The sequence below is a fragment of the Squalius cephalus genome, assembly GCF_949319135.1.
Source record: "Squalius cephalus genome assembly, chromosome: 23".
NCBI classification, from domain to species: domain Eukaryota; kingdom Metazoa; phylum Chordata; class Actinopteri; order Cypriniformes; family Leuciscidae; genus Squalius; species Squalius cephalus.
This window is the reverse complement of record NC_137144.1, coordinates 15035167-15057372: the sequence shown is the minus strand read 5'-3', so window position 1 is coordinate 15057372 and position 22206 is coordinate 15035167. Positions and strand designations below refer to the sequence as shown.

The window sequence follows — 22206 nt, the reverse complement described above, 5'->3', positions numbered from 1 at the left end:
GTTTTAGCTTAAATCAGTGCCTGGGACATGTCATTTTACAGCCTTAATGCTGCATTATTACTTTGTAAAGACTCACAGATTACTTGCGACTTCATTTAAACCTCAGGAAATATGAAATGTGAGGGTAGATTTCAGGGCCAATATTTACGCTCATTAGTTTGGATTATTGATGCTCTTTGTTAGATTTGCAGTTTCCCGTAAGTTTTTCATTATATATATGTATCCTTCATATACCGAGTGACTGGTGAAATCTCTGACTAGCATAAGCTGAAAGCAGCCAGGCAAACCAGAATTACTTACTGTAACCTCTCTTTCACTGTGCTTACCGTATTAACAATGTTTACTCACTACTATTCTCTCACATCAATCTCTGTCTCTCTGGCTCACGTATCAAAACATTTTTGAGTTGCTAGGAAACTGTCTTTTTCTGTTTGCCCCTTCACTAGCACCGGCTGAATTCAGTTCAAACCCGTAAATGCATCTGGTTGTTCAGATACTGTATCCCATACTGTATATGCTTCCTAATGGATAGGGAAGTTTGGGATAGAGCAACTGCAATAAATGACATAAGGAGTGAAGAGAGCGTTTAACATGACATCAAACCAGAATAGTGTACATTTGAACTCATAATATATGAGAAATACAAAGTTTCACATATATTCTGCCACAAATTAAACTTGCACAGATTACACACATTTGTAGTGTGAAGAGAGAAAAAAAGAGATTAATCAATTGAAGTCAACAGGGTGCAAATTTTAAAAAGAGGATAACACGGTATAGGCAACACCGATTTTTGTCGTTGTTCTCTGTACTGACAGCACTCCAAATTTACAAAAAAAATGAGCTCAATGTTAAAATTGACCGGAGTTCTCCTTTAAAACTGCAGTGAACCAAAGACCAAAGACTCAAAAATGCTGTTTGAAATCGCTGGTGTTTACAAACTATCTTGTAACCAATCACGTCAACGTGTGATTGTTAACGTGGATCTCTGAGCTGGCGTGAGTGAGTGGAGGCAGGGCTTAATTTGTATATTCATAGAACCATGTATACTAAATATGGCAAGGGTGTAGAGTTACTGTACATTCAAGCTATTTTAAGTCTATTTTAGTCAAGACAGTGACTACAGGGGGACTTTAATTAGGCCTACTTTGGTTGGGAATCAACTGGTTTAGTAGACAGATTGTTTCATCTTTTTGGGCGCTTTCTGCCCTCTTGTGTTAGAAACTGAGTGCCGGTGGTAGATGAGAAATATTACACATCAGTACACTTTGTTATTGAGAACTCTGAGGGTGAAAAATATTAAGTGGATTTAAGTCAACCATTGTTCAACCATGTCATAACTTGACCCAATAAGTGAAGCCTCAGAAATGCTTAATCTGAGTAAAATTTTTTTTAGGTTTTGAAAGAAATTCATTCTTTTATTCAGAAAGGACACATTAAATTGTTCTGAAGTGACATGACATGTATAACGTTACAAAAGATTTAGAAATCAAATTAATTTCATTTTAAAATATATTAAATTATATTTCACAATATTACTGTTTTCACAGTGTTTTTGATCAAAAGCTCAGCTGAGCATGAGATGTTTTTCATGAACATTAATAAATATTACCGAACTCTAACTTTTGAAGGGTAGTGTTCAAATGGGGTTCAATATAGAAAATAATATAGAAAAAGGAATTAATTTAAACTAAATCCAGAAAATGATCCTATGATGGGAACCCCTAGCTTGTACTGTATATATGCTAGACAGAACCCATAGAACCTTTTCTTCTAAGATAGTATGGATATTTATTATGGATATTGCATTGTATTTACAGCCATCTTTTCACCTGGCACCATTGTTTAGTATAACATTGTGTGTTTGTGTGTGTTTGCTGTCATAGTTTGCAGTTCAGAGCCGGAGAACGTGCAAGTCAACCCTCATAATTACACCAGTATGCTTGTAATCTGGGAGAGACCGCGTGCCGTCTACGACGCGAGCATAGAGAGATACTCCGTCACCTACCGGCCGGCCCAGGGCGATGATGAATCTGCATTAGAGTACTTGACTGATGGAGACCAGGACGTGGTAATTCATTAACTTTTGGCCATAAATGTCAGATGAATCTTTAAAATCAGGCCTATATCGTGAAGGTCACCTTTCCGTATTTCACCTCCTGTATGTTTCATTTTATATGCAACAGAATAATGCAAATCAATTATGATGATTTTTTTTCCACCACCAGGGGGCGATCATTCAGGACCTGGTGGCCAACACCAGTTACATGGTGCAGGTTGTTGCCGTGTGCACCAATGGTCTGTATGGCAGAGTGAGTGACCAGCTGACAGTGGACATTCCCCTGGATGATCCTGGTAAGACCAATCGCGCCCGCCGCCCTCGCATCCGTGGACAATAAGTTTAAAACACTCATATCCCACTGCAAATGTTAGACAAAAGCCAAATGCTTCATACTGTAGATTGATCCTTTGCAAACCAGTTACCTTGTCCAGAAAATTATGTGGTGCCATTTAAGACTTGAATGGACAGAATCCTTGAGTGGTTTACAGCTTTTAGCCAGAAACAAACTTTACACAAGTACACGTTTATGTAAACAGAGATCTGAATGCTTGACCTATGCATTGTAAGTGCATGCTCAGATTGAACATACAGTTTGTGCTAATGGACAGTTTTCTCCGGGTATTAAAGACTTACTTGGGTCTGACACATTTCAGATTGCAGAAAAACACACTTGAGTTTGCTTAGCCAGTTTTTGTTCACGTACTTGCATAAGGGTGGGTTTTGGAATGAAATCCAGTACTGTAATGAATAATGTTATATCAATGTTATACCCAAATTGATTTCACATTTAGCTGACAATTTCAGTGGAATATTTTAACTTATTATAAAATAAATTTTGATCTTTTAATGAATTTATATTTATTTCAATCTTTTAATTAACTTGAACTTAGACTATATATATATATATATATATATATATATATATATATATATAGTAGACTTTTTTGTCTTTGTCAGTGTTCTTTGGGTGTCTTTTCCTTGTTTCTCTGTCTGTCTATTTTATACTTTGTCGTCACTATCTGCATTTTGAATTTCCTTCTATATTGATTTTTTTTTCGGTCTCTCACAGATATGCATGTTTTCAATGGATAATTTGTGCTTTTTGTGTTCTTTTTTAATTCATTGGAATGTTGGGACGTATGTATTGAGCTTACTGATTTATAATAAACGTATCTGTCTCGCTGAAAGTCCCTGTCATTATATTTCAGTGTTCATGAATATATGTGTTGTCACAAGACATTTTTTCATGATGAAAATGTTTAAAAGTGGATTGGGTTTACATCAGTGAAATGGGCCCAGTCTATCTGATAAAATCATACATGTTCTACCTTTTAATGTTTCCATGCTTCACAAACCGATCTTGTCAACATTTCACGAAATCTCTGGGGTCTTTTCCACCATTTTGTGTCATTGAGCTTGATCCCATGACAGGTAAGAGCCTGCAATAGATTGTAAGCTCTCTCCATCTTTGTGTGTTGGGAGCCTTTTTAATGCATGAAGGTGTCCAAACTTTCCTGTCGTGTGATACAATGTGTGTGATCAAAAACCTCTGACCCAGAGATTGCTCCTTTTTGCACTCTTTGTATCAAAGAAAGAATGACCTAAACAAATGCCCTATTTGGTGACCTTTCCTTCCTTCTCAACCTCTGTACTCTCAACATCTCAACAGAGAATACCAAATGCCAAAAATGTCCCTTTTGTTTGTGATTGAATACACATTGAAAAACAATTTGTGCGTTCAACTTTTGTTCCCCAAGCATGCAAGTTTCTTTGCCTATTAAGGATAAAATTATAAACACAGTTATTGTAACTTGTTATAAAGAGTTATGATACATTATCTGTAGCTGTCCTGTGAATCTTTCACTCATACCATATTTGAACTCTTTTATGTTTGGTTTATTTTCAGATGCAGGCAATGAAGCTGTATCATTTGAATATGACGAAGAGGTAACTATGTCAATGCTACTTTAGTGCATAGTTTGTTCAGTGTTTTTGGTTTCTACGACAGAACTAAATACATGGCTTCTCTTTCTGTCCATCTCTTTCTCCTATTTTAGGAAGAATATCACATCAACCCCGTTTTGATCAGACCCGATACAAATCAGCTTCCATATCCTTTCCAAACCACCACAACCAGCCCCAGAGTTACTTCAACAGAGCGCCCAGTCCATCCAGTCGTTAAGACAACACCAAGGACTCATGAAAGAAGACTCCCGGTGGAAGACTCCCAGGAGACTCCCGATCATCATATTCCAGTGATATACACGGATAAACCTACAGTGAAATACACAGACCAACCTACCACCCCTACAACCATAACCACCACAGTTTTTGTAGATGTACACACCACTAGACCAGATAGTTATAGTGTTGTAGCAGGTGTATCCTCAGAGTCTGATGACCGAAGCAGTACCTTCACAGATTTTACAGCAAGTGTTACCTCTGAAACAAGTGTCACCTCTGAAACAAGTGTCACCCCTGAAACAAGTGTCACCCCTGAAACAAGTGTCACCCCTGAAACAAGTGTCACCTCTGAAACAAGTGTCACCCCTGAAACAAGTGTCACCTCTGAAACAAGTGTCACCCCTGAAACAAGTGTCACCCCTGAAACAAGTGTCACCCCTGAAACAAATGTCACCCCTAAAACAAGTGTCACCCCTGAAACAATTGTCACCCCTGAAACAATTGTCACCCCTGAAACAAGTCTCACCCCTGAAACAAGTCTCACCCCTGAAACAATTGTCACCTCTGAAACAAGTGGAACCCTTGAAACATTTGTAACATCAGCTCCGATAGACATTTCGGGGGTTGAGGAAGTGACTCGACCTGTAACTGACTCAGACAGCTATGGGGATAGTTCAGTGACTGTAGCCCCGTTGCCTGAAATCCCAATGGAATCAACTTCCTCTACCTTCCCCCCTGAGGTCCCTCTGTGGCCTACAACTGCTAGCTTACCTTTTCCAACCACTGCCGCTTTCAGCACTGTTCTGTCGCAGACCACCCAGCCGGTGTCTAATGGTGAGAGCGCCTCGTATGCCCCCTCTGTATCTGACACTTTGTCCTACATGCATGCAAGTCCTGTGTCCCCCTACTCCTTAAGCAGTGTGTTGTCTGAGCCCTTCCCTGACTGGGACATCCCGTACACTGTTTCCGTGCTGGTGTCTGGTGGTGCACAGTCTATCACCCCTTCCCCTTCCTACCCTACCCTATTCCTCACCGGCTCCGTGTCTTATTTAGACATGGAGCCTGTCTCTAGTGGTGGTTGTAATGATGATGATGGTGATGATGATGTTTTGTCTGGGTCCTTCTCGGCTGACCCCCAGTGTAGAAGTACTCTTCCCCCTCAAATGTTACCAGAAGCGACTGCTTCAGTTGTCTCCATGCAGCCAAACTTTGAACATGACATTTTACACCCCTCTGAGCGCCCCAGTACTGTCTCCATGCTGAGCACTCTTGCATATCTCCAGCCTTCGGTTCCTGTATCTAGGGACTACTCTTTGATGATGACAACCCTCGACTCTGATGCTTCTCTCTCAGGTAGCATTGGGGTCTCTTGCCTGCCGATGGAGTGTGTAGATTCTTCTCTAGTAGCTCCTACTTTTAGTCAAGACAGTGGTGCATCTAGTGAAATCTCTTTGCATGCCTCTCCAAACATCCTGCTGCCCTCCGCTACTACGGGATTTTCCCCTTGTAGTGGTCTCTCGGGTGACCTATCTAGTCCTGTAGATCTAGATTCATTTCTGTCCACCTCCAGCACTGGTGCTCCTCTGTGCAGCAACGCAGAATTGGACCTTCGTGCCGAGGCTCTTTTGTCTTCTCTTCCCTTTTCCACCAAGCCTTCTAGTGACCTCAACATTTCTGTTGCAGCCACCGTCAGCAGCGTTGCGCAAAGTGCAATCGGACAGTCACAGGGAGCACCTACTCCCATAAGATCTTCAACCATTGCGTCAACCTCTACTCCAGTATTCAGATCCATACCTACTCCTGTGATGACTCCAACCCTTGCGCCAACCTCTGCCCCAGAATCCATCTCTGTGGTTGTCCCTGTTGTGCCCCCAACCGTTGCACTCTCCTCTGCTCCAGAGTCCAGTTCCATTCCTACACACTCTGCCGATGGGCAGCTGGAGAACAGTGCCTCGGGCTGGGCCCTTGATTTAGATTGGGGCCAGAGCTCAGCATCTGGAGATGAGAGCGTCATCCCATATATCACCACTGCCTCTCCTACAGAGGTTCCTCCTGATGAGACGGATGATGGGAATGAGGAGCACTCTTCCTCCTTCTACTTCGAGGGTGAGAACGGGACAGAGAGTGAAGCTACAGACTTCAGGGTCACCCTGCGGCCCAGTCCGTCCTGGACTCTACGAGGAAGTGGGGAAGAGGAGAGCGGATCAGGTGAAAACCTCACCGATAATGAGACGTCTTCAGACTTCAGTATTCCAGAGCGCACTGAGAGGGATTCAGAAGAGGAACCAGTGGAAGGTAAAGCTCTCGGTTACTGGCGTCCATTCCTGAAGGTGCTTCTTGATTTAGCCATGCTCAGTGAAGTTTGATCAGTGAAGAGTTTTGAAGTTCCTGAAAACTCTTGGTTCGAGGACAACTAATCCATCCTAAATAATGAACGCCATAATCCCCCACAAATGTAACCTAAACAACTAAAACCTCATTCAGATAGTGTTAGTTCGCTGGGAAGGTAAGATTTGAAGAGCTCACTACAGCGTCCTTAATTAACGTATGCATCAAAGCTTTTGGACAAGTTAGGCTTAATGCCATGTGCTACTAAAAAACCATCATCTTAATCAGAAAATCCCATCATCACAATATGTGTCTTATTCCTAGTCCCATGTGATTCCTGTGTTCTGTGTTGTCTTGCATGTTGTTCATGTGATTATTTGCTAAAAATGTGTATTAGCATGCTCACACCTGTCATCAGAAACATACCAACAGCATGTTTTCCATCTCAAGTCGAATCCATGTTACCTGGTGACACATTTAGCCTTTACTGTAGTCATTTGTTAATGGGATCAATTAGTAGATTCATCAAGCGTTATATGATAGAAAGTCTGAATAGCAAATTAAACCGCATTGAGGCTTAGCATCTGAGCTAAGATTTGGTTTAGCTCTGGGAAACAACAACAACTGCCTAAATTATTTTTGTTTGCCGATTCCTCCATCGGATAACACAGTCATTTTACTGTTTGTCCAACAGAGGGCAGCAAAACTCTTATATATAGTCACTAGTAGGTGACAGCTGGCAGTGGCAGCATTGTGTTTTGGCTGGGATGCTGAGGTCATATCAGACAGTCCTAGGCCAGGTCTTAATCTCTCAAACGTGTCTGTCTGCAATGAATTATGACCTGTGAACTCTTTAGCTTCTTAGTGTCAGACCAACTCAAAACACATTTCTGATGGAATAGATTAAGTGGTGCTATGCCAGTCCTTATGGGTGACATACTGATTATAGGGTCTTTAAGAATCAAAGAGAGACTGAGTCAATATCCTTGACCTCAGTATCATGGTAAAGGACAAAAGGTGTTTTGTTTTGACAATTTATTTATTTTTACACATTTTAACTACAAAATAGAACCTTTACCAGAGGTCTTTACCATTAGATATTCATTCATTGTTTAATCATGTTTACAATTTTAAAATCAAAGCCTTTTTTATTTATTGACTTGTTATTTTCCTCAGTTACTCCATGTCTTAAGGCGTACTGGTTTGCAAATGATGTCACTTCAGTGCTATAGTAAAATTAACCTGAATTTGTGTTACAATTTACATGAAGTGGGATAGTTCCACTTGACTTCAAGGTGTGTAAAAAACATATTGAACAAGGTGAGTTTTTTATTCCAGTGTATATCATACATTTTTATTGTTAATTACTCTTTTAATGAGTCTGATAGGATACTGAATGTCCTGTTTCTAAAAGAACATTGATCATTGATAATGCTCTGATCAGAGGTGTTTTTTAACTCATAGACGCCAGTAACAGCAGTCATGAGTCGCGGGTGGCCCTGTCGAGCAGCATTGAGCGGCAGAAGGCTGTGGTTCCTCTGGCTGTGGTCTCCACCCTCACTTTCCTGGGTCTCATTGTTTTGATTGGCATTTTTATCTACTGGAGGTAAGTCTTATAGGTAACAGCATCTTCACAAAACAATTTCAGCACAGTTGTACTCCATAATAGTGATATATTAAATAATATTAAACTATATTTAATATAGAATTGTATATTTATACATTGTATATTAAAAATCTATAATATATAGATATATTAGGGATATATGAAACTTTTGGCCAATACTGATAACACTTTATATTTGAAAGCCAATAAGCAATATATTGGCTGATCAATCTAAATCCAAGTTTTTATATAATGTTTGATATAATGTTTTATATAATGTTGTTGAGAGCCTGATTTCAAAAACAAAAGTCTCACCATTAAAATCCATGTCCCAAGCACACAATTATAATGTTCTCTATAATTTTATGACAGACTTGCACTGCACATGTTGTACTTAACAGTATTTTCCTTTTTTGAAGTGATTCCAATCATATTTCAAGTAATTCAAAACCATCATGGTGAACAGTGCGCATCTGAAGTGTCTCAGTTCAAGGAAATAATCCATTATGTATCGGCTTTAATATATCGGCCACATTTTTTTATTTGTCTCTAACTATAAAAACATAAAAAAATTACTTATATCAGCCAATTCCAATATGGTGGCCGATATATTGCTCATCCCTAATATATATATATTGCTGACCATTAAAATTATTAAATAATATTTTCATAATATTTTTGACATGAATAAAAGCAGTTATTTCAAGCAAGCTTTTTTTGTAAACTCTGTTTTGGCATTGGTCATGCAAAGCTGACTTGGACAGGCAATGAAAACAAAAATACACTTCCTCTGAGACAGCTGCTCATGATTTCCATCATATTGTTACTAATCCATAATCATAACAATCGTCGATAAGGAGGAGAAGGGGGAGCAGTGTGGCCCCATGAGAAGCGTGTTGTCTGTCTGTGATGGGGGTCTAATCTTGGGCACAGACCCAATCTCACACCCACCGGGTGAGGGACCACCTCAAAGGGAAGCAAGATAAACAAGCCATGATGTGGCGGTGGTCTGTGTGTGTGTGTGTGTGTGAAACCGGCCAGAATTCCCACCAAAGCGATAAAAATGGTCCTTCCACACCAGGATGGAAGTCTGCAATCCTGTTTTCCTTCAAATATTCCCAACCGTGAAATAAGCAACTTTGGCAATCCCATCAAGAACATGTCTCGGATGTGTAAACAGTTTAGCAGCACGAGATTGTACATTTCTCATTCCGACGTGCCTCTTGACCCTTCAACATATTGCTCACGTTTGACTTTTTGTTGTTACACCGTGAAGATTGCGAGGAGATTAAATCGGTAATCTTGGAGCTGGTGATTAAATCTCCGATATGCTGATCTGTTGTTTGTGGGCCTACAGGGAACACATGCTGCCAGGCTGGAGAAAGAACCTCCACGTGATTATGTTCAACACGACCAAGTCATGTTCATGTCTTGTTAGTGCAGCCGTGGGTGGTTCAATCTCAGCAGAACATGGGCATGTACGACTGCTTGTCCATCTGTAGCTACATGGTGCTCATTTGGAGAGCAGACAGATGCGCACTTAATGGGACGTCTTGAAACGTTAGCGTTAAATCTGTGTCGCCCATCGTTTTGTGCTCACTAATCCCTTCCAAGAAGTTACGTTTTAGACAAAACAGCTTCCGGTTAAGGAAGTCCTCTGAGTGATCCTGTTAAAAACGTGTTGTGGATTAGATTAAATATGGTTTTTGTGTTTATTTTTTAAGCTTGGAGTTCAGTCTCAAGCACATATGTGGATAAGAAACAAGAAATAATCCAAGCTTGTGTGTGAGAACCATGTATTTTTTTGAACTTTGTGTGAAGGAAATTTGCATAGTACATTCACTTTACATGCTATTCAGTCAACAGTACTTCTGTTACATAAAGTGTTGGTGTAGAAAAAGTGTTTAATGCCGTTGCAGGAAATGTTTTCAGACTGCTCATTTCTACATTGAAGACAGCACATCACCCAGGGTGATTTCCTCTTCACCAATGCTGAGCCCTACAGGTAACACACACACACACACACACACTTTTTTCAGAATCATAACAGGGAATTTCTGTTGATGCTATATCTTATCTGTTCATTTATTTAAAAAAGAATTGCATGTCATGTACTTAATGACATAACTACACCTCTTCTATGATAAGCACAATACACAGTTCTGAAATAATTGTAATATTTGTTGGGGGGGGGAAATAAAGTTTGAATTGTCAGGGTGGTGCATAATATCATTTGATATAATAAATACAAATAAATAAAGGAAAACCTTAAACGTTGTCATAATCTTTTATTTTTTTTATAATATAACAAATATTTTTAAAAAATGCTTGTAATATTTGAACATTTTGTCATGTCACCAACATGCAGGGGAAAAAATGATAATCATCTTTTTTATGGCCACATGACATTTTTAGTTCCCACAATGTAGGCAAAAACTGACCAACATATGAATTAATCTGTCCATAAACAGGTTTTTTCACATTATTGTTAGCCAATAATGTCATTTCTCTGATCAGTGTACGCCGTAATGCTTTTCAATGCTATTTCTTTGTCATTAGTGATTGTGTTTTGCACTTCCAGGTGAACATGAACCCCAGTCAGTAAAGCAATTTGTAAAGCATGTGACCGACCTTCACAACACCAACTCATTTTCCCGAGAGTTTGAGGTTTGTATCCCATCATCCCCCTCTCTTTTGACACTCCTCAAGGGACAGCTGTCTCGTACGAGCCTTGATGTAGCAGATCAACGTGTCATTAAGGCATGTCTTATAAATGAATTGTTTGGTTCGCTCAGGCACGATTATGCTGTTTCTATCCATTCGTGCATGAACCAGGTTGTTGATAATGCATTTGAGTTATAATTGGGTCAATAAGACGCTCAGCTCTATATTCCAGTCAGGTGCACAAAAAGACCCGGTTTCAGCTTAATTAACATCAATCAGTGTCAGATAGTACATTCTCACCATAACATTCATTTATTCACACTTGATTAGATCACTCAAAAATCAAGCAAGCTTTAATTGGACACAAACAAGGCAGTAAACTTATTAGTTCTTGTCATAAGCGATACCTATGAAAAAGTGATGGATGTGTTTCATAAGTTTCGTGCTTAAGTTCATAACGCTTTTTGTGTTACGCTCAGGCTGAATTCAAGTTTATTCTCCACACACCCACTAGTGATACGTGTTTTGTGGCAGGCTAAAACTTACACAATGCAAACTGTAGTGTTTAAATGCAAGTTCTGTTCAATCCATGACAGAACGGCTTTAGATTCTGTCCATTTTGATTGATCATAATTGATATTTGTGGCTACGTTCATTCATACAGCAGTGAAAAAGATTCCGGAAAATGTTGTGGTATTCCTTTATTATTTCGACTCACTGTAACTCTAACAGAAATGCAGAACAAAAAGTGAATCATTCCCTGGATCAAACCAAAACCTCAATTGACAGTTAATTTCATAAAAGTATTTTAAAAAAATACTTAATTTGGGTATATTTCCACGTTTTCTGCATTTTTTCCACGTTTTCGGCATTTTTAAATATTAAAGAAAAAGATTTGAAAGATTTTTAAGATTAAGACTTTTTAAGAATTAAGACTCTTTCTGGCTCAGAGAAAAAAAGCTACTTGTAACTTCTTGTAATTGCAACTTTATATCTCGAAATTGTAACATTATTATCTCACAATTGTAGCTTTATTTCACAATTGCAATTATTTCTCATAATTTCGACGTTATGTCTAACAATTATAAGAAGTTAAGACTTTCTGGCTCAGAGAAAAAAGCTACTTGTAACTTCTTGTAATTGCAACTTTATATCTCTAAATTGCCACTTTATATCTCACAATTAAGACTTTACTTCTCATAGTTGTGACTTTATATCTCACAATTGCTACTTTATTTCTTGTAATTATGAATTTGTATCTCAAAATTGCAATTTTATTTCTTAAAGTTGTATCGCTCTATTGACCAATCAGCATCCAGTACTGGAACTTGTAGGCAGTTTGCATAATTAAAATGAACAGAATCCAAATCAGACTGTCAGTGCTTTTGCTTTACTCTGTTTTGTTTATCAATGGTGCCTGGTTTGTTATTATATTTCATTGCTTTTCGCATTCTCACCCCCCCATTAGATATTGAAAGAGTATTTTGAGGTAAGCTACATTTCCCTTTAATTTGTTTGCTTTTGATAGCTTTAGCATGTATTTGTGATGCTCACTTGTCTGCATCTTTTGTGTAAAGTCTTTGACCGTGTCTTTGGTGTTTGGTTATTGGAATAGAGGATTGTTTATGTTTTTTTTTTTAGGAAGTTCAGACATGCACAGTGGACCTTGGAACAACTACAGACTGTTCAAGCCATCCGGACAATAAGAACAAGAACCGATACCTCAACATTTTAGCCTGTGAGAACCACGGTCACAATATATGAGCATTAGATGTATGTAGATCTGATCTAAAATGGTAATTTCTTGGATTTCATCCTAGATGACCACACCAGAGTGCGACTCGCACCCCTGAACGACAAAGACGGAAGAAGCGGAGGAGACTATATAAACGCCAACTACGTGGATGTAAGTTGTAGTCAACATTACCTCAGAAGCATTACAATGCAGGCATATCATGATAATTGTATTATTATTTAATCAGCGAGGCATGCCTACCTCAAAGTGCAACTGTTTAACTAGCAGATATGATTAAAACACTTAAAAGCAATGCTGATTTGCTATTGATTTAATCTTGGAAAGTCAGGCATGGTGTCAGCTCGAGTGTGAGAAAATATTTGGAGCCACTCTGGAAAGATTGTGTCACCTGAGATGTTCTTTCAAAGTTTAAGCTAAGAATACTTGCTAAGAATGCTAGCTTTATTTGTCTCCTCTCTTCAAGGGTTTTAACAAACAGAAAGCCTACATTGCAGCACAAGGGCCTTTGAAGTCCAGCACACCGGATTTCTGGCGGATGGTGTGGGAGCAGAACGTGGGAGTGATTGTTATGATCACAAACCTAGTGGAGAAAGGAAGGGTGAGCTGTTTTATAAGTCTACCTACAATGCAATATCTGATATGTAAGGAGTCAGTTCACCCAAAAATGAGAATTCTGTCATCAATATTCAGAAGATTTGGAGTGTCACATGGACCTGTTTTTTGGCACATTGTGGAGCTTGACAACTCCAGTTCCCATTCACTTTCATTGCATAGAAAATACAGCAGTGGTCAAAAGTGATGCCTAGGAAATTTACATCTTTAGCCATTAATTAAAAATGATTAGAAATCTGTTAAAGGCGCCACTGGCAAAACCAGCAATGCAAGTTTGAGAGGTGGCGCCCCGCCAAATCTCACGAGAATCACGACTTGCTTTACGGCACGACGTCACATACATCAACAACATATGAAGCAGCCTCTATGGAAGACACTAGCATGCATTTCAGAATGAATCATGGCAGAGACAACGAAGAAAACAAAGAATGCGAGGTCGGAAGAGTGCAGAGACGGCTCTGCGTGAGTGGTATTTACGACAGTAACGTTAAATACGAGTACTCCACTGCGACTCTAGGGGGCGCTGTTTGAGGAAAAACATAAATTGCATAGTGCATCTTTAAAGATTTTGTAAGCATATTGCATAGTTGTGGTTAGAGTCAATTGTTTTATTTGTGATAATGCAATGAAAGATGTCAAATTGTGCAGACATAATTTTATGTAAAAAAACAAGAGAGAACCCTATTAATAACTGATTATGTTGTATGTAGTCAATGTATGCTTTTTCCTGTGAGTGTTTTTTTTTTTTTTATATAGTAAAATAAAACCTGTAGCTTTAGCTTGTCTATTTTTGCCAAATATTTTTGTCAGATAAATACATTAACCAACTTCAGTTTTTTTATTTAAAAAATATGGTAACACTTTAGTTTAGGATCCAATTCTCACTATTAACTAGTTGATTAGCATGTATATAACTAAGATATTGGCTGTTTATTAGTACTTATAAAGCACATATTAATTCCTTATTCTGCATGACCATATGCTACATCCCATAATCCTACCCAATACCTAAACTTAACTACCTTACTAACTATTAATAAGCAGTGATTATGAGTTTATTGAGGCAAAAGTCATAGTAAATTAGTTAATGGTGAGAATTAGACCTTAAACTAAAGTGTGACCAAAAAGGTATTTTCCTCATATTTTGATGGTTTATTCTAACGTGTAGGTTCATTAAACACAAATCCCCTCCCGACAACACTTTTAGGCACTGAACCTGCTTTTATTCTGACGGAAACTAAAAAATCGAAAGTGTTTGGACGAAGATGAGAATGAATGACAGAATTTATATTGATGTAAATAGATGTTAACAATGACCAATTGTTTCTCCATTTCTCAGAGGAAGTGTGACCAGTACTGGCCTCTGGAGAAGCAGGAGGAGTACGGCTGTTTTTTGGTTACTGTTAAGAGCACAAAAGTCCTCGCGTACTACACCCAGAGAACCTTCACCATCAGAAATACCAGCATAAAGAAGGTATCCAGCAGGGATACACAGCATCTTGCCACCATATCGGTTATGGGTCGATATTAGAGATTTTTTGTTGTTTATTTGTTAACATTACATGTATATACATATGCCGTTTTGATTTCTTCAGGGTTCTCAGAGAGGTCATAGTAACGAGAAGACGGTGATACACTATCACTACACACAGTGGCCAGACATGGGCGTTCCTGAGTATGTCCTGCCTGTGCTTTCATTCATCTACAAGTCCTCCAGAGCCAAAACAGATGACATGGGTCCAGCGATTGTACACTGCAGGTGGGCTACAGGACTTTCTTTAAATGTAGCAAGTGTCATATTGTATATTTCACAGTATTTGTGTATGTTTTTAGTGCTGGTGTGGGCCGAACAGGGACCTACATAGTGTTGGACAGCATGTTAAAACAGATTAAAGAGCAGGGGACAGTCAACATTCTGGGCTTCCTCAAACACATTCGTACACAACGGAACTATCTAGTGCAAACGGAGGTGAGTGAACAGAAATTAAAGTCTCATTATAGAGAACTTCATTTTTTTCTTCATTTTTTACTGTTTAATCGATCCTTAGTGTTACTGTGTTTCTTATTATTTGGACTCAAAGTAAAATTTTGATGATCAAGTATCCTTCTCAAGATCATCTGGTCTGGTACCCTTACAGGAGCAGTACATCTTTACCCATGATGCTCTAGTTGAGGCCATTTTAAGTCAAGAGACAGAGGTGCCATCAAGCCATATTCATCAGTATGTTAACAACCTCCTGACCCCAGGGTCCTCATGCAAGACATGCCTGGAAAAGCAGTTTAAAGTAAGTGCGCTCTTAGTTTTTAGGGATTACTGAAGAGCACAGCTGGAAGTCTTTGTTTTACCACAGATGAATTGTAGTGGAATGATATAACCTCTACATGACAATGACCTTGTGATTGCAGTTGGTGTGCCAGTCAAATGCCAAACAGAACGATTACACCAGTGCCCTGAATGACTGCAACAGAACGAAGAACAGGAGCTGCTCTCTCATTCCTGGTGGGTTCACAAAACTACTGCATTTATTGTTATTCCTCATATTATGATAGATAGATAGATAGATAGATAGATAGATAGATAGATAGATAGATAGACATATGGATAGACAGACAGACAGATAGAGAGATAGATAGACAAAGAGACAGACAGGCAGATATAGATAGATAGATAGATAGATAGATAGATAGATAGATAGATAGATAGATAGATAGATAGATAGATAGATAGACAGCTAGATAGACAGACAAATGGATAGACAGACAGACGGATGGATAGATAGATAGACAGACAGATAGAGAGACAGACAGACAGACAGACAGACAGACAGACAAATGAATAGACAGACAGACAGACAGACAGACGGATGGATAGATAGAGATAAAAATCCAAATGGATAGACAGACAGACAGATAGACATGCAAATGGATAGACTGACAGATAGAGAGATAGATAGATACAAATGGATAGACAGACAGACGGATGGATAGATAGAGATAAAAATTCAAATGGATAGACAGTCAGTTAGATAGATAGATAGATAGACAGATAGAGAGATAGACAGACAGAGAGACAGACAGACATAGATAGATAGATAGATAGATAGATAGATAGATAGACAGACAGACAGACAGACAGACAGACAAATGGATAGATAGACAGACAGACAGATGGATAGATAGAGATAAAAGTCCAAATGGATAGACAGTCAAATAGAGAGATAGATACAAATGGATAGACAGACAGATAGAGAGACAGACAGGCAGAGATAGATAGATACCGTAGATAGATAGATAGATAGATAGATAGATAGATAAACAGACATATAGTTAGACAGACAGATATAGTTAGACAGACAGACAGACAGACAGACAGATGGATAAATAGATGGATGGCTGCATGGATGGACAGATATTTAGTTCCACAAACTGACTGTGTGTTTTGCAGTGGAGAAATCCAGAGTGTGTTTGTCCACATCAGCAGGAGAGACGTCAGACTACATCAATGCTTCATATGTCATGGTGAGACATTCAGTGTTTCTAAAGTCAGTTCTCTCAGCAGGTTATTCATTATTCACATTCAGACTCATTCATGCATTCATATCAGGGCTATCGGCAGAGCAAAGAGTTCATCATTACCCAGAGTCCTTTACCCAGCACAGTGAAGGACTTGTGGAGGATGGTGTGGGATCACAACACCCAGGTTATTGTGTCACTGCCGGATACGAGTAACACGGTCAGTACTACGGTAAACATCATTATAGCATGTATCGCTAACTGCATTATAGTGTCACCTAGGCTGCACGATTAATCAAAACTAAACTGTTTGATGTTTAATGTTTGAAAATGAAGAAATGAAGTCAGACCTAAATATTAGTCTTATAATTTTACAGTTGTAATGTAAAATAAAATTATTGTATACTTGATTTTGATTATATAGTTTTTATATAGTATTTTTGTTTTTATTTTGTATAATAATAATGATATTTTTTATTAGTAGTATTATTTTTATAGCCATATTGATATATAATCAGCTCTACAAACAAGCAAAGCAAACCTGGATTTGTTTTGTTTATTTAAATCACATTTTAAATCGCAATTGCCATTTTAATCAGAAAATCAATTTCCCCAAAATTGCGCAGCCCGAGTGTCACACCTGGATTTCCTATTGATCTTCTGTGCTGAATGAAACAGATTGTCCTTTCATTCATCTCTCGTTCACTCTCTCCCTCCCTCTGTCATTTTCTTTATTCCATTCCCAGACAGAAGACAGCGAGCCAATCGTATTCTGGCCCACGAGAGATCAGCCAATCAGCTACGAGACCTTCTCTGTATCGTTAAGAGGGGAGGGCCACGTGTGCCTGTCCAATGAAGACATGTTGATAGTGCAAGATTACATCTTAGAGGCGACGCAGGTAACATAAGATCCGCTGCACAGCCAATCAGATTTAACAGCTAACATTAGCAACCCAAAGAGGATCAGAGATTTTACCCATCATACAAAAGCTGCGCTAATCGATTCAGAGAGATGTAAATGAGCGATTTCTGTGTGTCATTTCTCCAAAACCATTCAAAAACACAAACGCAGGCATCTGTTTTGAAGATCGCAGCTGGTGCCTGCCGTACGATTGTGGAAAATATTAGGAGGAGCAAATGGGCGCTGACGAAAGCGAGAACAGAGTCTGTTAAACAACACATCTGCTGCTTTTCACACACTTAGCATTAAACCATCTGTATCAGCTGAATCCCACACAGACGTGATCATAAACACACACACATTTAATTGATCCGTTTTCTCCCTCTTTTCAGGATGATTTTGTTCTAGAAGTGAAGCATTACCGGACGCCACGCTGGCCCAACCCAGACAGTCCTATCAGTAACGTCTTTGAGCTGATCAACATCGTCCAAAAAGAGTCCGGCTCCAAAGATGGACCCATGGTCGTGCACGACGAGTGAGTTGCATCTTGGCCCTGAAGGAGATGCACACAGCGTCTTGGAAAAGACACGTTATGTTTGTTCCAGAAGCTAGTGGGCCGCCTCACTGTCTACTGTCTGAAAAGATCAGCTTAGACCAGCTTGAGTTTCCAGGCTGGGTTATGATGGTCTAGATTCTGTTAAACAGTAATAATAGTAATAAATATAGCCGCGAGCAGCAATAATCAGGGTTCAAGAGATGTCCATAAAGGTTCCATGCTTCTTTAGAATCATGTGACGCATGTGCTCACCCAATTTCGGGAAGTTCTACGCAAATCAGCCACCTCATAGGATTTGCCATAGAAATACAGACACTTGAGCCTACGCCTACTGGTTTTCAAGCTATGAGCGATTCGTACTTTCCATCGCTGTAGCGCCCCCGTCAGGCCGATCGGGGCGAGCCTTGGTGACGTTGTAGGCGGTGTGAGTACTACCAGCCCACAAAGTTTCGAGTCTCTACGACTTACGGTTTGGTCTGCCCGATCACTTTTAGGGGAGAATGCTGATCCTAGGAAATTTGAACAATTCCAATAGGCTTTCAGCGCTACGCACTTGAACTCCTAATAAGAAGAAACATTTAATAAATGCTCCTTCTCAAACAAATCTTTTATTTTGATATTATTATTATTATTATTACTATTATCTTTTATTTATGTATTTATTACTTTTATTTTGTTTTTGTTTTTGTGATGGTTGTTTTATTTCGTGGTTTTAATTATTGTTTTGTATGTTGTATAACTATGTTGATTGTTTGAGATAAATAATAATAAAGAAAGAACATTTAGTAAATAATTATTGGAGATTATTTAGTTTGTATCCAGCGGACAGTGAATCTTATGGTAGGGGCCAAACTTTTGAAAATGGGTTTCAAAGTGAACGTTTTTGAAGACGATACCATCATCGTCTCTGTGTAAACTAGAAAACACGAATTTGAGAAAATGGTGACGTCATGCGCGTGCGTATTTCGTGTTCAGTCTATAGGTGCATGTAGTATTTTTTACAAAGTGACATCGCCACCTACTGCCCTGGCATGAATAATGGTGTTTTTAGTCGTTTTCGCAGCTCCGCGTGAACTGGGATCATTTTGACGACTTTGTCGCCTGTACGCGAAAAACGTTTTCTTTTTTAGTACATCAATGTCATGTAAACATACCGTCAGATGTATATTTGAAAGAATTCTCTTATGCTCACCAAGGCTGCATTTACTTGATCAAAAGTTTTGTATACTGTAATATTGCTTGAATATTGTGGAAACTTGGGCACTTTTTTTTCAGGATTATTTATTTGTACGTTATAAAAAATACACAATATACAAATAGAATTATTTTGTAACACTGTCTTTACTGTCACCTTTGATCAACTGAATGCATTCTTGCTGAATGAAAGTACACATTTCTTTCCAAAAAAAGAAGAAAAATCTTACTGACCCCAACATTTTTAAAGGTATAAATAAATAAAGATATAACACTTTTCATTATAAGTATTGTTCCAAAGGCATATTACAGAGAATATATTAAGTGAATAATACAACAACAGTGCAAAGTATTCATGTTTTTACGGTGCAAGTAAAGAGAAAAAACATATTTTTCCAGTAACTGTTAAAACTAAATGTCAAATGCAGATTTATTTTAGTTACTTTTAAAATACCATTACATTTTGATTACTATTGGTACTTTTTATTATTTTAATTTATCTGAATATTTTTTACAGGACCCCCTTGTGGCTCACTGGGAGTCCCTGAAAAACCTTTGCTTTTCAGTATTGAATAAAATACTATTATGCATTTAACTAGAAATATTTCAAGGTAATAAGTCGGTAGCACGTCTATAATGCTGTGTGGGTTGGCGGCTCGCTAGGATTAAGAACTGAACATGCTTTATTTCTTATCGATTAGTTTAATAATGTCCAGGTCTTGATTTCTGCTTGTGTGTCTGCAGAAATGGTGGTGTGACGGCGGGAACGTTCTGTGCGCTGTTCACTCTCCTGCAGCAGCTTGAGGCCGAGAGCGTGGTGGACGTCTACATGGTGGCCAAGATGATCAACCTCATGAGGCCTGGAGTCTTCACTGACATTGTGAGGCTTCATCTGGCTGCTTTCTTTCAATAGAACTCGTATAACAAGCATTTCTTTTATTGGCTTATAGAACTTCAATGCTTTTCTTTCCAAAAAAAGAAAGAAAAAACATCAAAATGCATCAACTTGAACATCGATTTTGGCTATATAGACATTAATTTTTATATGTTAAGATGGAAAAAAAATTTAAATCTAATTTAATATAGATAATTTAGAATTATTCATTACATATGAAAGTATATGTAATATTTAAAATGGAATTTATATATATATATATATTCTTTAAAATGTATTAAATATAAACAGGTATTTATTTTATTGGATTATTTTATAGGTCAATATTATGTTCTTGGGCAACTACTTTCATAGTATGTATGAGCTCTTTTATATTATTTTTGTAAATGTAGTGTTTTCCATGTGTCTGCAGACTATTGGCATTTAGACATTTTAAAGGAAATGTAGCAACTTGTTTTTCTCTGCATATCTGGAGTTGGCAGCAGTTACGACAAGGAAAAAGTCAGTCATTAATAATCCTGCCCTGAGGTGGAATTAACTCAAATCCACAAGGGAAAATGGAATATTTTGAGTGGTGTGTTGTGGTCAAACTACCAACATGTTCTTATGTGTTTTTTTCCCCCGTTTTTTTTTGGACGGATAGGATCAGTATCAGTTCCTCTACAAAGCCATCCTAAGTTTGATCAGCACCCAAGAAGACGAGCGAGCGCTTCAGTCCTCTGACAACAACGGCACGGTCCCAGGAGGCGTCTCGAGCGCGGCCGAGAGTCTGGAATCCTTGGTGTAACCATAGTGATGAGCCGGCGCAGGAAAAAGACTCGTTTTTTTCTATCAAAGAATGCTCTTGTTTTCCCCCAGTCCATCTCTGAACTGATAGCGCTCTGCTGGATGCAGCGCTGTCATTAAATGTGTGCCTTTGTACACTCCGTGTTTTTATTAATTGTTTCTCTCTTAAACCGCCACTTTGTTCTAATGTCTTATGTACTAATGTCTTTTCATAGAGTCTCGTCGTATTTATTTGCTTAAAAGCTTGTTTAAAGGCAAAACAACTTTTTTTATTTTAATAAGACTGTTTTTTTTATTAGTGCATCTTTTGTAGTAGAATTTCAGCCACTGTTTTTCATACAAATATACAAAGAAAGTGGCAAAATCAGTCATGGATAAGGGCAGGAAATAATATTCTAATGTGTAAATAATATTACAGCAACAACGTCGATGGACCAAATTTCTATTTATGTCTAGAATTTTATATTTGAGGCAATAGTGCTTTACAAGGCAAGGCTGCGTTTTAATAATTTAGTCACATTTGAAATGGTGTTTTAATATTCCTGATGCCTCACTGTTTTGTTACTGACGTAAGATGAAGCATTACACACTGACACTGTTTAGCTGTACAAGAGCTTTTGTCTGTTTGTAGGATTAAAAGAAACAAGAAAGCACAAGTAGACTGGGCTGTTCATGCCGGATAGAACTTCAGAATTCCTGTTTTTTGACAATATCTTGAAAGGAATATTTCATGTTTAATAATGTTGATTTACTTAGTCCTCTCTTAAAAAACTAAACAAAACTGGGTTACAGTGAGGCATTTACAATGAAAGTTAATGGAGCCAATTTTAAACATTAAAATAGTTTCAATAGTATAGCCATAACAATGAGTGTTCATTTTAATTTTTTTTTTCCAAAAAATCACTTTCTAATCTTTTCTTTGTAAAGTTCTATCCAATATAAAACACTAAAATGACTGTAAAGTTGACAGGAAAAACTTTACAGAACAAATGTGTAAATGTAATTTTTTCCTGTAATGGCAAAAAAGAAAAGCATTTATTTGAAATAGAAATATTTAAATGTCTTCACTGTCACTTTTGATCAATTTAATGCATCCTTGCGGAGTAAAAGTATTAATTTCTTTAAAAGAAATCTGGCCGCCAACCATTG

General features: G+C 38.1%; 1 protein-coding gene across 6 annotated transcripts in view; it reads left to right on the top strand.

Moving 5' to 3' along the window:
- ptprz1a (protein tyrosine phosphatase receptor type Z1a) overlaps positions 1 to 21714 on the top strand; it is a 57838-nt gene extending 36124 nt beyond the window's left edge. Inside the window, exons 9-30 of one of the 6 annotated variants that reach the window (XM_079858717.1) lie at positions 1887 to 2071; positions 2229 to 2355; positions 3969 to 4009; positions 4120 to 5080; positions 8039 to 8180; positions 10100 to 10185; positions 10762 to 10847; positions 12313 to 12333; positions 12486 to 12582; positions 12665 to 12750; positions 13064 to 13198; positions 14552 to 14686; positions 14808 to 14971; positions 15046 to 15181; positions 15351 to 15497; positions 15619 to 15712; positions 16658 to 16731; positions 16817 to 16957; positions 17472 to 17624; positions 18019 to 18161; positions 20121 to 20256; positions 20915 to 21714. In XM_079858717.1, the coding sequence (XP_079714843.1) occupies positions 1887 to 2071; positions 2229 to 2355; positions 3969 to 4009; positions 4120 to 5080; positions 8039 to 8180; positions 10100 to 10185; positions 10762 to 10847; positions 12313 to 12333; positions 12486 to 12582; positions 12665 to 12750; positions 13064 to 13198; positions 14552 to 14686; positions 14808 to 14971; positions 15046 to 15181; positions 15351 to 15497; positions 15619 to 15712; positions 16658 to 16731; positions 16817 to 16957; positions 17472 to 17624; positions 18019 to 18161; positions 20121 to 20256; positions 20915 to 21058 (3434 nt within the window). In that variant the 3' untranslated portion in view covers positions 21059 to 21714. Of the gene's footprint in view, positions 1 to 1886; positions 2072 to 2228; positions 2356 to 3968; positions 4010 to 4119; positions 6542 to 8038; positions 8181 to 10099; positions 10186 to 10761; positions 10848 to 12312; positions 12334 to 12485; positions 12583 to 12664; positions 12751 to 13063; positions 13199 to 14551; positions 14687 to 14807; positions 14972 to 15045; positions 15182 to 15350; positions 15498 to 15618; positions 15713 to 16657; positions 16732 to 16816; positions 16958 to 17471; positions 17625 to 18018; positions 18162 to 20120; positions 20257 to 20914 lie in introns of all 6 variants that reach the window. The other 5 variants (XM_079858713.1, XM_079858718.1, XM_079858714.1 and 2 more) reach the window with 5 other exon arrangements.
- Positions 21715 to 22206: the final 492 nt, after the last annotated feature.